This window comes from Chanodichthys erythropterus, chromosome 2 (genome assembly GCF_024489055.1).
Source record: "Chanodichthys erythropterus isolate Z2021 chromosome 2, ASM2448905v1, whole genome shotgun sequence".
Classification (NCBI taxonomy): Eukaryota; Metazoa; Chordata; class Actinopteri; order Cypriniformes; family Xenocyprididae; genus Chanodichthys; species Chanodichthys erythropterus.
Window position 1 is genome coordinate 25,836,843 of NC_090222.1, and position 15,166 is coordinate 25,852,008.

General features: G+C 37.3%; 1 protein-coding gene across 1 annotated transcript; it reads right to left on the reverse strand.

Annotated features, from left to right (window-relative positions):
• Window positions 1–7,387: 7,387 nt before the first annotated feature.
• Window positions 7,388–14,198, reverse strand: mlf2 (myeloid leukemia factor 2). The gene is made up of 8 exons (XM_067406486.1): window positions 13,409–14,198; window positions 13,172–13,280; window positions 12,936–12,977; window positions 12,707–12,760; window positions 12,294–12,422; window positions 8,353–8,512; window positions 8,003–8,220; window positions 7,388–7,907 (listed from the first exon to the last, which is right to left on the reverse strand). Exons 1-7 carry the CDS (start codon window positions 13,450–13,452, stop codon window positions 8,006–8,008), a joined length of 753 nt encoding a protein of 250 aa, XP_067262587.1. The 5' UTR covers window positions 13,453–14,198; the 3' UTR covers window positions 7,388–7,907; window positions 8,003–8,005.
• Between the last annotated feature and the right edge of the window lie 968 nt (window positions 14,199–15,166).

A 15,166-nucleotide genomic window follows, 5' to 3' on the forward strand; every position in this document is an offset into this window, starting at 1 on the left:
CAACACATTGAATACTCAGACTACTCCATCATGACCACAATTAACAAAATACTCATTTGTAATACAAGAATTAATACTAGTGCCAAACATACAAAGACTACACCTTTCGCATATCCCATAAATGTAAAATCAGCATATTTGTGATCCAATTATGGTGTACACAAGGTAATATATCCAAATGACAAATAATAAAGGCTGCCAGCACTCTGTCTACAGGTGAACCTTCATTCATCAGGAGTCCATTACCCAATCTTGGCCGGGCTCCATGCATACCAAAAGCCTTCCACTCTCCCACTGCAAACACATGCATCTAAGCAATCAGCAATACCTTCATTTACAGTATATAAATACATTCACACACCATATGGCAAGCAGTTTGAACATTTATATTGTAAACTTAACTAGTATCTATTCCATGTTACTAGTACTTGTTTGGCAAATAATAATAATCATTAGTGAATACTATCTTTTTCAGTTTCTTTTCATTAGATACTACTACTCATTACAATATATATTAAATTAGTCACTATTACATATTCATTACTCTTCTTTTGCTACTAGCCACATTCCCCATTGTAAAGTTACTGGTACAAGTTAGTATCTGCTGTTACTGGTAATAATTTTCTTTTTTTTTTTTGGTTATTGAATTATATAGTTATATTATATATATATAATATATATATATATATGTATATGTATATGTGTGTGTGTGTGTGTGTGTGTGTGTGTTATATATATATATATATATATATATATATATATATATATATATATATATATATATATATCTCAACTATTCACTTCTGACTAGTATGTATTCCCAATTGTATCTAGTACCTATTCTAATATGTACTTTGTTTCAGTTTACTAGTACATGTTTAAAAATATATTAGAACCTAGTCCATTTTTTTTATTTATCTCACTAGTTACAACTGTTTTTATTTGACAGTAATGACTAGTAAGAATGGCCTCTTTACAGTTCAATTTAAAATCTTACAAGTAACAAATGTACACCAGGCCTATCTAATAAATAGGTACTGTGCCTATTCAGGTATAGTACTAGAAAAATATTGAAATTATTGAAATACATACTATCTAGTACATAATGAATACTAGTAAAACTGAAATGGGTACCAGCAACAACTGAAATACATACTAAATACAACACAATTCAAGTGAATAGATAAACCACAGCAGCTCTCCAAAGAAACAATGGTAAAAAAAGAAGCAATTTGTTACTAGTAATAGCAGAATAGTTACTTGTCACTGCTATGATAAATACAAGTAAGTAAGGGGTAATTACTAGTGCATACAGTACTAGCAAAACTGAAAAAGATACTGTTCACAATACTGAATTACTAAGCCTAATGCAAAGGCAAAAAGTAGGCCTACTAGTAATTTAAAAACAGATAGGCAACTAGTTAGTTTTTATGGAATAAATGTTATATTGGCTTGCCACACACACACAACAAATCATGCACTGTCCCCTTCGCATGCACATTGGCAAAAATATAATTAGATATAAATAGCTTTGATTTTGAATTTTTTTAGCACGCAAATGCACAATGCCAAGAGGTGGGGTGAGTTAGACACCCGAACGTGCATCATCTCTCGGCCACGCACCGCAACGTTCCTTTCTTCCATTCTTCTGCTGCTTGTTATTGATACGCATGCAGAGGCAGTGCACTACTGTACTAACTGGACGACCTCTGGATTACAGTTCTCAGACAATGCACTGCACATTCGATCCTGACAAGACGAGGAGAGAGGGTCGCATCTACCCCCCTTTCAGTCTTTTCCTTCTCATATGGGGAAGATTTGGGATCAGAATGGCGAATGACATTCTTGTCGAGCTCCGTGGAATGTGAGCAGTCGAGACCTGCGTGGTTACGCACCCCGATTTGCAATATGATTTTAGCCCAATCTATGCACATAAGTAAAGCACAAAGACGGGAGTGCGAGGAAAGGGGAGCCATCTGAACATGTCCAAAGAAGAATGAGTCAAATATAAGCATCCATTTTCTCCCCTTCTTACCTATAATATCCAGCGATGCGTATCTCCCTTTCTTTCTCTCTCCTGCTGCCGTTCGTACTGTACATTGACCGACACGCGTTCAAACATACAGGCAACTCGATGCACGGAAAGATTTACATTGTTGCGGCTTCGCAAATAACGCAGTGTTTTTTTCCAGCCGCTCCCCCTGAAATCGGCGCAGAAAACGGGGTGCAGCTGAAGACTGTACAAATTGATGCGTACGTTTGATTCTTCCCCACCCCCTTTTCTTTCTGCCCCTCTCCCGCTCCTCTGTCAAGACGACTTGCACTCTTTTGCAGTCTGTACGGGCACAAATCTTCACGGAGGGGTGAGCGAGGGACGCACGACCACTCGAGGGTGAGAAGGGGCGTGATTTTCCTTATTCTTCAGGGAAAAAAGCTAAGGTGAGGAAAGGAAAGCAAAGGAAATAGGTGGAAGAAACACGTCGAGATAAGGGCATTTATTCATTATGTAAATTACTGCTTATTTAATTGTCGATTTACTACACTTCATTAAGGGAAATTAACCTAGAATTGCTTGATTAGGCAATGGACACTAATTAGGCTTAATTGTAGTACCCTAATGAGGTAGGGGTGTCATTTCTCCTGCAAAGTTATTATTTAAAATAGGCTCCTTTTTTTTCATTAAAACTTGAGCATCTATATTTGAGGCTGTTTTTTTTTTTTTTAAACTAAACATATTTTCCTCAGTTAAAGTCAACATGAAATCAAAATGGACCCTGTTTACTTTATTAAGTTCTTGGTCTTAATTTGAACAATTAATTGCTACATATAATTCCAAACAAGGATAGTTTAGTCAAAATATAATGTCTTGCTCTTCCTCTAAAACAACTTTCCTTTCCGCTGATGTCATGAAGGCCGTACCAGCTATTGGATAATATTAACCAATTAGCAATTTAGCCATTGTTTTAGCAAACCTTCAATCGGTCTAGCTTCATTCTGATATATAACGCCCACTTTTCTCCATCCAAGTCCCACAAACATCCATAAAATCTGACAAGGTTGAATTGAATCAGATTCAATTCAAAAATCAGCCAAAATCACATGCATACAATTTTAATAATAAACTATATTCTAGGCTGGACCAGCATGAGTGTGTCCTAGAGTAAATAAACAGACTTTTTCCCTTACGAATTCTCTCTTTCATATATGTATGAGTGGACCATTTCTGACTTATAAATTCTGAAGTTTCACTTGGAAATATTTCACATTACAGAAGTAAAGATGAAATTCCCACATGCTACACAGGCTAGGCTATAAGGTGGCTCTGTGCCTGCTTCAAATTGTGTGAAGATGTAATGTCACATATAAAAGATGTCTGTCGTCGTCGTGATGAAGCATACATTTAAATATATTTCAATTCATGTAATTTTTCTGTATCCATTATATTATTTTAAAAATAATTTCATAACATTATTTTGTAAATGTATTTATCCTACCTCTGCGCAGCATTAAACAACCTTTTTGTGGAATATAAGCCACTTTAGATGCAACTTCTCTATTGCCTTTGCATTGTAAAATGGTATTAGACTAAAAAAAAGAGCTTCCCCAAATCTGGACTTTCTTGTAAGACTGCAATGGAGTGACTAGTCAAGCGGTCTCTCTCTCTCTCTCTCTCTCACACACATACACACATACACAATCCATCTCCCTCAGTCTCTCTTTCCTGCAGTTTTTTCTTCCCTTTCGAATAGACCTCTGTCCCGGCTCCCATTGTGTTGTAACCATAGTAACCAACCTTGCAGAAGTGCGCGTGCGTTATCATGTCTGCCGTCTGACTGTAAGCACTCCATCTACTGTTTGAAGCACAAGAGGCTTAGAGTCTGGCTGCAGAGGTACTTTGCATTGATTTACTGTTGCAGGTGTGTAACAGGGAGCGGTGTTCACTTAGGCCTACTGGTTGGAGTTTGTTACAGCACACCATCACACGATTGCCATTCAATAAACAACCTGTAAACCTGTGACAGATAGGAACACATATAGTCCAAATTAAAAAACATAAATCATTAATATTAGGCATGTTCAAACATTTTCATAAATCTGCAGTAACTGATAAATGTCTATGATATGGTTGTATGTTGTAGTTTGATAGACTAAAATATATTCGTGTTCAAAATGTGATTTAATACATATATACCCTACAATTAGTCTATAATTTAGTAATTGGTCTTTAAGTGTAATGTAGTAAATAAAATAAAAAATGTTTGCTGTTATGTACTGTAAAATTAAGCATTATGCCTATCACATACCTAAGCCAGGAAACTCAGAAAAGCAAGTTTGTGATACTGCTTTAGCGCAACATTGTAATAAACAAACAAAAAAAAATATTGAGTAACTTATAGGCCCTATTTGCAACGCAAAATTGCCAGGTAATTTGTCTATTTTTGCTCCACCAAAGAAACTGCATAATCAACTGCAATGCCAAGCAACATACAGTAGCGGTCTCAGTGTTTTGTTCCTGAATGAATCAGTGATATAATCCAATCAGTGAATCAGTGAATGATTCAATGATTCATTTATAAAGACAGTCACTTTTCGCCATTTACAGGTGTAGTTTACACAATTTTTCTCATTAGGAGAGATGCAGCAGCATGTGTGTATTATGGTTTCAGGATCAAGCAGAGCACATATGTTAGGTTTCTGTGTTTGATGGGAACTTTCCATAGACATAATGATGGGGAACAGAAAAATGTCCCCACAAAGACAAGGATTTCAAATATTGCCATGATGCCACCTTTGTGGGGACATTTTATCCCCATAACGTAGGGTTTACCAGGACCACACAGACACAGACACACTAGTTAAAGGTACAATGTGTAACTTTTTTGGACCTCTAGTGGTTAAAAACAAAACTGCATGCATTTTGCATAAGAACATTGTTTTGGTTGTGCTACAGCTGTGTGACTACGCGGATGAATATGACCCTTTAACAAAAGATAATGCTTTATACAATGAACTCTGTTAGAGAGCATTTATATGGCAAATTATCTGTTCATTAAAATACCTTACTCACCTGTTGAGTAATAAAGACGCAATCTCTGCATCACTTTTACAGCATTTCCAATCCCTCAGTTCTTGCCATCTCTAAAAAGCCAAGCCAATGTCTATTCTCATTTTATTACGAGCTCTGTTGCGTTCTGTTTTTGCCATCAGACTCTCCTCTGTTCAGCCTTTTTTTGTTAATTTTGAACAAAAAAAGTTACATAGTGTACTTTTAAATGTCCCCCTCAATTACTTTATGTCCTGGACAGTAGTGTTTCAGTAGTCTTTTTATAGTCATCTTTATTGTATCTGTCCCAGAGCTGATCATACTGACCTTCAGCAGCAGGTTCTCAAGAGCTTTCTGCAAAAGAGGTATCCAAAAATAGTTCACAAAAGTAGAAAATTGGAGAATGATAAGAACAAAGCAATAACCTGCTTAAATAGATCTGGAGAAATATTTAAACATCGGCTTAAATCATCGGTAGGCTACATAATGCCTAAGATCTGTGTCATGGAAGCAAACTACATCAGCTCAACTCACTGAAGGCATGACAAATATTTGTTTGATTTTCCCAGTGTGTATTTTTACTACAGCATATCCTTTAAAACCATAATGACAAGAAACAAATATTTTATGTAAATGTATGTAGAAATGTTTAAATATGTATATGTACAGTTTTTTTTTAAATATATGTATATGTACAGTTTTTTTTATATATATATATATAAATATACACTGCCCGGCCAATAAAAAAAAAAGTTGCTGTTTGGATTTTAATTGGCAAATACTTAAGAATCTATGAATGGATCATTATTACATTGGTTATTATTTTTCTAGCATGTTTTATGTTTGGCAACAATTCTTTTAACCCTAATTGATGGAGTGTGTAGCTTTTCATTTCTTAAACAACCATGTAGGAAGACACATCATGGCCATGAATGCCAATGTCAAGATTCACCAGGGTTAAAATTGTGAAAGAATGGTTCAGAGAGCATGAAGAATCATTTTCACACATGAGTTTGCACCTCTGAGTCCAGACTTTAAATTCATTGAAAGTTTTTGGGATGTGCTGGAGTAGACTTTACAGAGTGTTCACCTCATGCATTGTCAATACAAGATCTTGACCAAAAATTGACACTGAGATTAAGGTGCCAATTCATGTGTGAAAATGATTCTTCACGATCATATATATTCCAAATTCCAATTGGGTCCAATTCCAATTATTAACTATGACTTTTGCCTCAATAAACTCCTATTTACTGCTTATTAATAGTTAGTAAGGTATATGTTAAGTTTAGGTATTGGGTAGGATTAAGGGATGTAGAATAAGGTCATGCAGAATAAGTCATTAATATGTGCTATATAAGTACTAATAAACAGCCAATATCCAAGTAATATGTATGCTAATAAGCAACTAGTTAATAGTTACCTATATCAGCATATTAGAATGATTTCTGAAGGATCATGTGACACTGAAGACTGGAGCAACGATGCTGAAAATTCAGCTTTGCATCACAGGAATAAATTACTTTGTCAAATATATTTAAATAGTACACAATTATTTTAAATTGTAATAATATTTCACAATATTACTGTTTTTTACTGTATTTTTAATTAAATAAATGTAGCCTTGGTGAGCAGACGAAACTTCTTTTAAAAACATTAAAAATCTTACTAGTTCCAAACTTTTGGACTGTACTGTATACGGTTTCCTTAGCCATTTATTTCTATGATGGCTAAGCAGAATTTTCAAGAGCCATTACTTTAGTCTTCAGTGTCACACAATCCATCAGAAATCATTCTAATATGCTGATTTGGTGCTCAAGAAACATTTCTTATTATCAGTGCTGACAGTTGTGCTACTTAATATTTTTGTGGAAACTGAAAAGAACAGCATGCATTTAAAATAGAAAGCTTTTATAACATTATGGCTTGGTTTCACAGACAGGGCTTAGATTAAGCCAGGATTAGGCCTTAGTTCACTTAGGATTTAAGTAGCTTTTATAAACATGCCTTAAAAAAAATATTACTGTGTGCATCTTGAGACAAAACAATGGCACGAACATATTTCAAGATATGCAAGTGCAAGTTGCTTTCAGTTAAAACAGCTCAACCATGCATTTTAGTCTGGGACTAGGCTTAAACCTTGTCTGTGAAACCAGGGGTATAAAGGTATTTATTGTCACTATTGCTCAATTTGCATCCTTGGTGAATAAAAGTGCATAATTCAAAAACCTTTTTGACACCTAAAAAAAAAAAGAAGAAAAAAAAAGGAACAACAGTGGGCTCACTAAATATTGCTGTCTATCGAGTCATTGATGCAACACAAGATGGCACAGTCAATGATGTAACAAGGTCTTTTTATTAGTTAATAAGTTTAATTAGTCAGCATTGAACAGTTAAACCCACAGATACCCTAGTGTCAACACAAACATATACGGACTTTACAGTGGATGTGTGCATGTGTGTGTGTGTCTGTCTGTATGTATATGTGTAGTGTATCATTAAATATTTGGATATTGAAATATTGGAAGCATGAGAATTCATTTAAATACAAAGATGTCTGTGTGTATGTATATATATCACAAGGTTGAAGAGCTGTTTGAATTATGATGAATGCTGGTGTGTATGCTTTGGGAGTAGTAACATGGTATGAAGTACACAGGCCAGGCCAAATTCCACACAACAAAGATGCAGTCTAAAAACTTCAACCTGTGTTATGATACCTCATGCCAGCACATGTCCCTGTAAGGAGCTGACTACACATATTGAGACAGTTCAGATCTATCAAACATTTGACCCATCGGTTATAATTTTCTTCTCTAACCCTTCCTTCTCTCTTTTCACAGCATCAGCTAGACAACTCCCCCTGTAAAAAGAGACACAACATATAAAAAATGAAGCCCGAATCTACAAAGTCGATCCAAATAGACAAGTTTCATTCAGGTTGTGAAAGACTCATACCTCTCACCAGTCGTAGCGAGGACGGGAGTGAGGAGGATGGTGGCGTGGTGACTCGTGGCGGGGTGAGGGAGAGGAGGAGGAGCTTGGAGGCGCAGTCAGGGCCAGCTGCTGTCCAACCCCTGCACTCCGGTCACGCCCGTAATCTAAACTACGGGCATTAGAGGGGCGGTACCGCCCCAACTCTCTCCTCCACTCTTCATCAAAGGCAGCTGCCTCACCTGAAAGAGAGAGTTTTACAATAGTGAATAGGACAAATTTTTCCACAAAGGTTCAAGATGAAATTTAAGCAGCTGCTGGCAGTTACATGGGGAAAAAATTGCAAAGAATAGAGAAAGAGGTATTTGACGCACTCTCTTCCAGGTTGAAGAAGTCCTGTCTTTCTTCACGGTCACCCGTGAGGCGGTTCCTTGACCGTTCCATCACATGACCTCTCTCGCCAATGTGATGCCCTATAGACATTCGCTCCAGGCCACTCTCACTGTCCCGCATCGTTTGACGTGTCTCTCTGATCTAAACAAAAATGACCAAGGGTGATTCAACAGTCTGTGTGTGGTACTTCAGTGCAAAAACATCTTATTTGCAAACCATCAGTAATCTAGTTTAACCAGGCTGTCACTGACAGTCTTTTACAGATGGAAATCATTAGAGTAATCAGAATAATTTCATTGCTCAATTACTTAATGGTTTCATTAACAATTCAAAGGAAGAAATATCTGGAAAGCCAAAGTGCATTTTTGTTGCCAAAAGCAAAAACAAAAAATAGAGTCAAAAGATTTAGGCTTCATTTGCATGTAAAAAAAGAACAGACTTATAAGAGTCATTTGCTCGAGAATCAGACTTCTCTGGTCATGCAGTATGTTTTTAATCAACTAAAAAGAACTGCCTCATAAGAGTCATTTGCTTCAGAATCTGACTCGATTGGTAGCTTATGATGTCTGTAATGTATTAAAAAAACCAAAAACCAAACAAAAAAAAAAAACAGCTCATGAGAGTCATTCGCTCGAGAATTGGATTTCAGTGCTTGTGCTGTTTTTTTTAACTAAACCAACCCATAAGAGTCACTCAATTCAGGATCAGACTTAAATGGTTGCTTTGTATGTTTGAAATTCACAAAAACACAAAAAAACCTCATAAGAATCATTCACTTGAGAATCAGACTCTCTCCCCTGTCAGTCTCCTACGCTGTTGATGTAGTGAACGCAGTGCAGCACTTCTGTGTTTACGTCCGAACGTTGGCTCAGTATTGGCCGAGGCTGTACACGTGAGCAGCACGACGCATGCGTGTGAAGCTGACGCAGGAGCCGGCCAATAATGAGTAGTTCTGACGTAGAACACGGAAGCGCTGCACTGCGTTCACTATGTTAACAGCATAGGAAACTGACAGGGGAGAGAAGAAATTGTTAGATAAAGTCACTATTTTTGTTTCGTTTAGTATTCTCGTATTCTCGGAACGACATGAGGGTGAGTAATTAATGACCGAAATTTCATTTTTGGGTGAACTAACTCTTTAAAGCAGGGATGGACAACTCCGGTCCTGGAGGGCCAGTGTCCTGCAGAGTTTATCTCCATCCCTGATAAAAACTCACTTGCCTATAACTTTCTACTAATCCTAAAGACCTTGATTAGCTGGTTCAGATGTGTTTGATTAGGGTTGGAGCTAAACTCTGCTGGACACTGGCCCTCCAGGACCGGAGTTGTCCATCCCTGCTTTAAAGGGTTAGTTCACCCAAAAAAGAAAATTATGTCATTAATGACTCACCCTCATGTCGTTCCAAACCGTAAGACCTCCGTTCATCTTTGGAACACATTTTAAGATATTTTAGATTTAGTCCGAGAGCTTTCTGTCCCTCAATTGAAAGTGTATGTACGGTAGACTGTCCATGTCCAGAAAGGTAATAAAAACATCATCAAAGTAGTCCATGTGACATCAGTGGGTTAGTTAGAAGTTTTTGGAGCATCTAAAATACATTTTGGTCCAAAAATAACAAAAACTACGACTTTATTCAGCATTGTCTTCTCTTCCAGGTCTGTGTATATCTGTATATGACGCTTCCTCTTCTTCTACAGCGCTTGGCATCCCTTCTGCTCCGGACAGTGACGCTGATGACGTGTTTTCTAGAGCGCCCGAGCTTTGTTTACAGTCTGAGGGAGACGCACGCTGTATTCAAGATATTCTTCATTGTTTATATTTTGGTATTGCTATATTTTTTAAAGTGGTGAGTAGGTGTGCATGTCGCGGATGTCCTAATCGCGTCACTGTCCGGAGCAGAAGGGGGCAGTAATGCACCAATAAGCTGGATGCCAACCGCCGTAGAAGAAGAATAAGCAGCGTCACTGTGGATATACACAGACCCGGAAGAGAAGACAATGCTAAATAAAGTCGTATTTTTTGTTATTTTTGGACCAAAATGTATTTTCGATGCTTCAAAAACTTTTATCTAACCCACTGATGTCACATGGACTACTTTGATGATGTTTTTATTACCTTTCTGGACATGGACAGTATACAGTACATACACTTTCAATGGAGGGACAGAAAGCTCTCAGACTAAATCTAAAAAATCTTAAACTGTGTTCCGAAGATGAACGGAGGTCCTACGGGTTTGGAACGAAATGAGGGTGAGTCATTAATGACATCATTTTCATTTTTGGGTGAACTAACCCTTTAAGTTGCTCAAGCAAGTGGCAAAACATTTAAAGGTGCTAAAGAGGATTTTTCAACGACTGAGAATCCAAAGACTGTTACTGAGTTTTTGAAATGAGCGCATGCGTAAGAACAACCCCCCTCCTTCGAAGGAACGCCTCCCAAAACTCGTAAACACTCGTATTGGAACACGAGTGTTTACCACCGGCATTCGCTGTGTCGTGTTAGTGGATTCATTTTGTTGGACTCACCGCAGGTAACTCATAATCTGCAGTTGTTACTCCTGTCTCAGGACAAAAACATTGCAAGCCGCGCCTGTAGAGTGTGGAAAGTTACTGGAGCACACAGCCGCACTCGTCTCTCACAAGGAACGTCACGGTAGTGATTGACAAGCCAGAGGGCCAATCGTTTACGCGATGATCACGTAAACGATTGGCTGATGTTTTTAAGGCCATACCTCGTGCACAGATGATGTATATTAATATTATTCCTTACAGTGCACCTAATAAATAGTCTTTTATCAGTTAGTAAAGACAGTTTCAATAATATTGCAAAAATGTATAAAACAAAACATCCTCTCCGCACCTTTAAACAAACTTTTCTTATGTTAAAATCACAAACATTTTAAATTAAAACTTACAATCGACAAAAACAGCCAATTCTCATGCCTTTTCTGTTGCATTTAAACCTTTATAAAAGAAATTTTGTGGGTCATAAAGAACTTTGTGTTTTTCCACCTCCCTAAAGAGACGAGTGTCGTTGATTATGTCACCTTGTTTATCCAATCAGATTGGATCAAATAATTGGATTTGGACTGACAGTGTGAACGTAGCCAGACTGAAACGGATATCCAGAAATGCAACCTGAATAGGATTTCAAACCACATATGAATGTAGCTCGAAAAAGCTTTGTAAATTTTTTTTCTAAATCTGATGCACAATTGGACTGACATTCTGAACAAGGCTTAAATGTGAGGTAAGGTGCAGTTTTCCTTGCTTTACCCTTGGCAAAAAGCCATGTGTTTGACTGTAAAACAGAGTAGTTTAATCATATGCATTTATGGTAAAATTACGAAGTTTTCGTGTCAATCCATGTTTATTTTTATGGGAACAATGCACTGTCACTTTAAGTCAGCGCATGCAGCAGAGAAAAAATTATCTGTGCAGAAATGATCCTGGAACGCACTGCCGGAGCGCATCTGTGTGCAATGTGAATGCTTGAACCTGTTAACATGGGCACGGGGGAAAAAAAAAAGCACCGCAAACGGAGTATGTGTAAACCTGGCATAATGCGTGGAACCCTTTCACAGTATTTTAACCGCTGTTTTGCCTGGATCCGTGGAAGAATGCACATGCGAGTACCATTGACAGAACCAAATGACATGAAAATCATTTGGTTGTGTTTAAAAAAAAATAAAAAAAATAAATTAAAATTAAATTAGATTTCTATTAGAATAGATTAGCCTATATTAATTTCACCTCATTCACAAAAGTCAGCACTTTTTCATATATCCAGATACGTGCCAGATATTCAAGATTGGGGTTTAAGAATCATTCATGGACAGGCCCCCCTCAATGTCTATAGCATAATATACTGTGTATATGTAAAAAATGGTAACACTCTGCTGTGTGTCCGTGTGTCTCTTACACCCCCAGGAGCAGTGCGAAATTCACTGGTCTGCTGATAGACTTTTGGTGCTCCTGGATCTGTGGAGGAGTATGAGATGACTGTGGAGGAGGAGAAGGTCTGGCAGTTTGGAGAACCAGACATTCGTTCCTGAAGAAAAAGAGAAGTTATGAAAGTGTGATCTAAGATCAGTTGACCTCAATCATTTGTGCAATTGTATTCTCTCAAGTCAAAACATAAAGATTGCATGTAAATTTCAATTATTTCAATGTGAAATCAACAAAGCAGCTGCTTGAAAGTCACTTACTCCAGTTCAAAAGCTGCAAACGATAATACACCCTTTGCAATCAACAAACGGAAGCCTTGTTCTTGTTATTGAAAACCACAGTTTCAATATTTCTGAATTGTGGCTGCCAGGCCACCATGAAACTCACCATGTTCTCCATCATCCCACTCATCATGCTGAACATATCCATGAAACCTCCACCCTGAGAAAAAACAAAACGCACTCACATAAAAGTTATTTTTGATACTGCACCGTTTCTGACACTAATCAAATTAGTTAACTTCTTTGTACAGACAGACAAGATGTAGTTGCTGCCATTAAAGCACAAGATGCATAAACTGTCACTGCAAAAGAGTGAACAAGGAACAGTGTCGTACCATTCCCATCATGCCGAAGGGGGTCAAGGCTCCAGCTTGTGGCTATAAAGGGTGGAAGAAAAAATATGCACACTTTAATTTTTTTTAAATCACCCATAATAACACCTAAGAGAATAACCGAGATTCTCTTAGCTGCAGAGATGCCAAAATTCAGCATCAAACTGACAGTCCACACATTGACAGCGTCATTTTCACTTATAAATGTATATATCAGGGCCTGTTTTTGTGGCTCTGACCTGTATGCGTGTACGTGGATGCTGGATCTGAGGAGTGAGAGGAAACGGATCCATCCCGAACGACCCAAAGAGACTCCTCATCTGGTGCCTGTGTGCCGCGAACGGATCCCTGTCACAACAGAGCATGCATATCATATATAAATGTACATAAAATGTATTTAAAAAACACAAATTGATTATTTTGCCATCCTCAAACACTCAAATATACGTTGTCATTTTAAAAGAACTAATACTCACATCATGTATGGGTTGTCATCCACATCATTCAAGTAGTGAAACATTTTGTTGGTCTTTCTTGGTTGGTTGAACTTGCACCAGTAAATAAACTTTAGTCTCTTGAATCAAAAGCCAACACAACAACAGCTCAGGGGCTCTTAATTGGTCAACCAATCATCAAGCTCCCTTTGCCAGATATGCAAAACACTCTCAATCGGAGAATTACACAATTTGGCCTGCACGCTATATTACCTAACCACAATGCAAACCATCAATTTACCGAGCGAGATGGATAAAACACCCTGGTATACTAAAGCAGCTCTGCAGAACATTTATACCAAGGCGAATACTATCGAATATTCCAGACAGGTGCTAATCCAAAACAGCCTGCAAGCTATTTCAGATTGTTAGCCTAGCATAATAACATTCGCGCTGAAATGAATTGTTTAAAAGCACAACAAGATTCAGGGATGCAAGTCGAGGTGAATTTTGACAAGCTGACGAGAAAAACAGCGGCACGCAGAGCAGACGGACCGACGGAAATAACCGCCGCAGATGAGCACAGGAAGACAGTATGACAAAGGAAACAAAACCTTGAAGATCTTGGGCGAATATCTTGCGTTTCTGAGAGATTCACGCGCTTTTCTCGGGGTGTATTACATCAGAACCGATGCCGTGACACGCGCTGTCACTAAAAAATAAACTCCATTGAGGAAGAGATGGCTTTGATGGGAAGATTACGTACACTTAGTAAAGCAGGCACAAAAGCCAAACGTCAACAGAAAAGAGAGATGGGAGGGGGAGGAAGAGGAGGGGAACAGCCCTCTGCACATTCCGGTGAATAAAGATAAAAGTTTAAGCTCTGATTTCAAAATTATTTTTTGTTATTTTTTTTTTTTCCAGATGCTTCTATATTTTGGTAACCCATGGGTCATTTAAGAAATATCTTAATGATTTTAGAGCATTATTAATGTGATGCTTGGGAATAGCTCTTATGTACGTTGTATATATTTTTTAAAATGTGAGGAAATAACGAGAGAGATGCATGAAAGACGTTAACTACGCTGTACATTTTAGCTTTATTTTTGATTATTTATGTTTTTATTAATATTATTAGGATTTGATATTTCATTGTATTTTTCTTTTATTTCATTGTGTGGGCATTTGTTGTGTGCAAAAAATTCTGTCGTGATACAATCCTTAAATTGCCTAGCCTTTGTTTTCTGTTCTCGTGTTTCGAAATTGAACGCAAAGAGCGTATTTCTTTAACACAAATTTATGTTGATTCTATTTTTCAAGATTAAACATAAATAATAGAGCTAATTGCTTGTCTACCGCTAGATGGCAGCATACAGGACGCGATCAGAGAAGCTCTCATCAACAGAAGGAAAGCCATCTCCACTTGTTTCCATTTTCGGTCACGTGATTGTCCTTGACTGACAAGCTAGTTTCATTGCATTGTGTTTTAGATCTTATTTCAGACTTTTTATTTGTATTTTATTTCTCTTCAAAAGTTTAGTCATAGTGCTTTGGCTAAAACTTTCTGATTGCACAAAATTCAACTTGTTCTCCATGTAAAACCTGTTTGACTATTAACTAAGACTTCACTATATGAGTTTATCAGCTCTCAAATGTGCTCATGATGAGGCTTTTTTAATTATAAGTTTTATTTATCAATATAATAGAAATAATATAAAGCACTCTAGCGTTCTTTGGACCACTAGTCTAGAGGGTGTATGTTTTTCTTATTTTAATGTATTTTTAATATATTCCATTCGA

Bases quoted from the DNA above. Each gene is read 5' to 3' on its own strand.
- mlf2 (XM_067406486.1), bottom strand. From the start codon at position 13,452: ATGTTTCACTACTTGAATGATGTGGATGACAACCCATACATGAT. The intron at 12,761-12,935 runs GTACGACACTGT...GTTTTTTCTCAG, and splicing joins CCTTCGGCATGATGGGAATG to GGTGGAGGTTTCATGGATAT. The intron at 12,423-12,706 runs GTGAGTTTCATG...CTTTTTCTTCAG, and splicing joins GTGGGATGATGGAGAACATG to GAACGAATGTCTGGTTCTCC.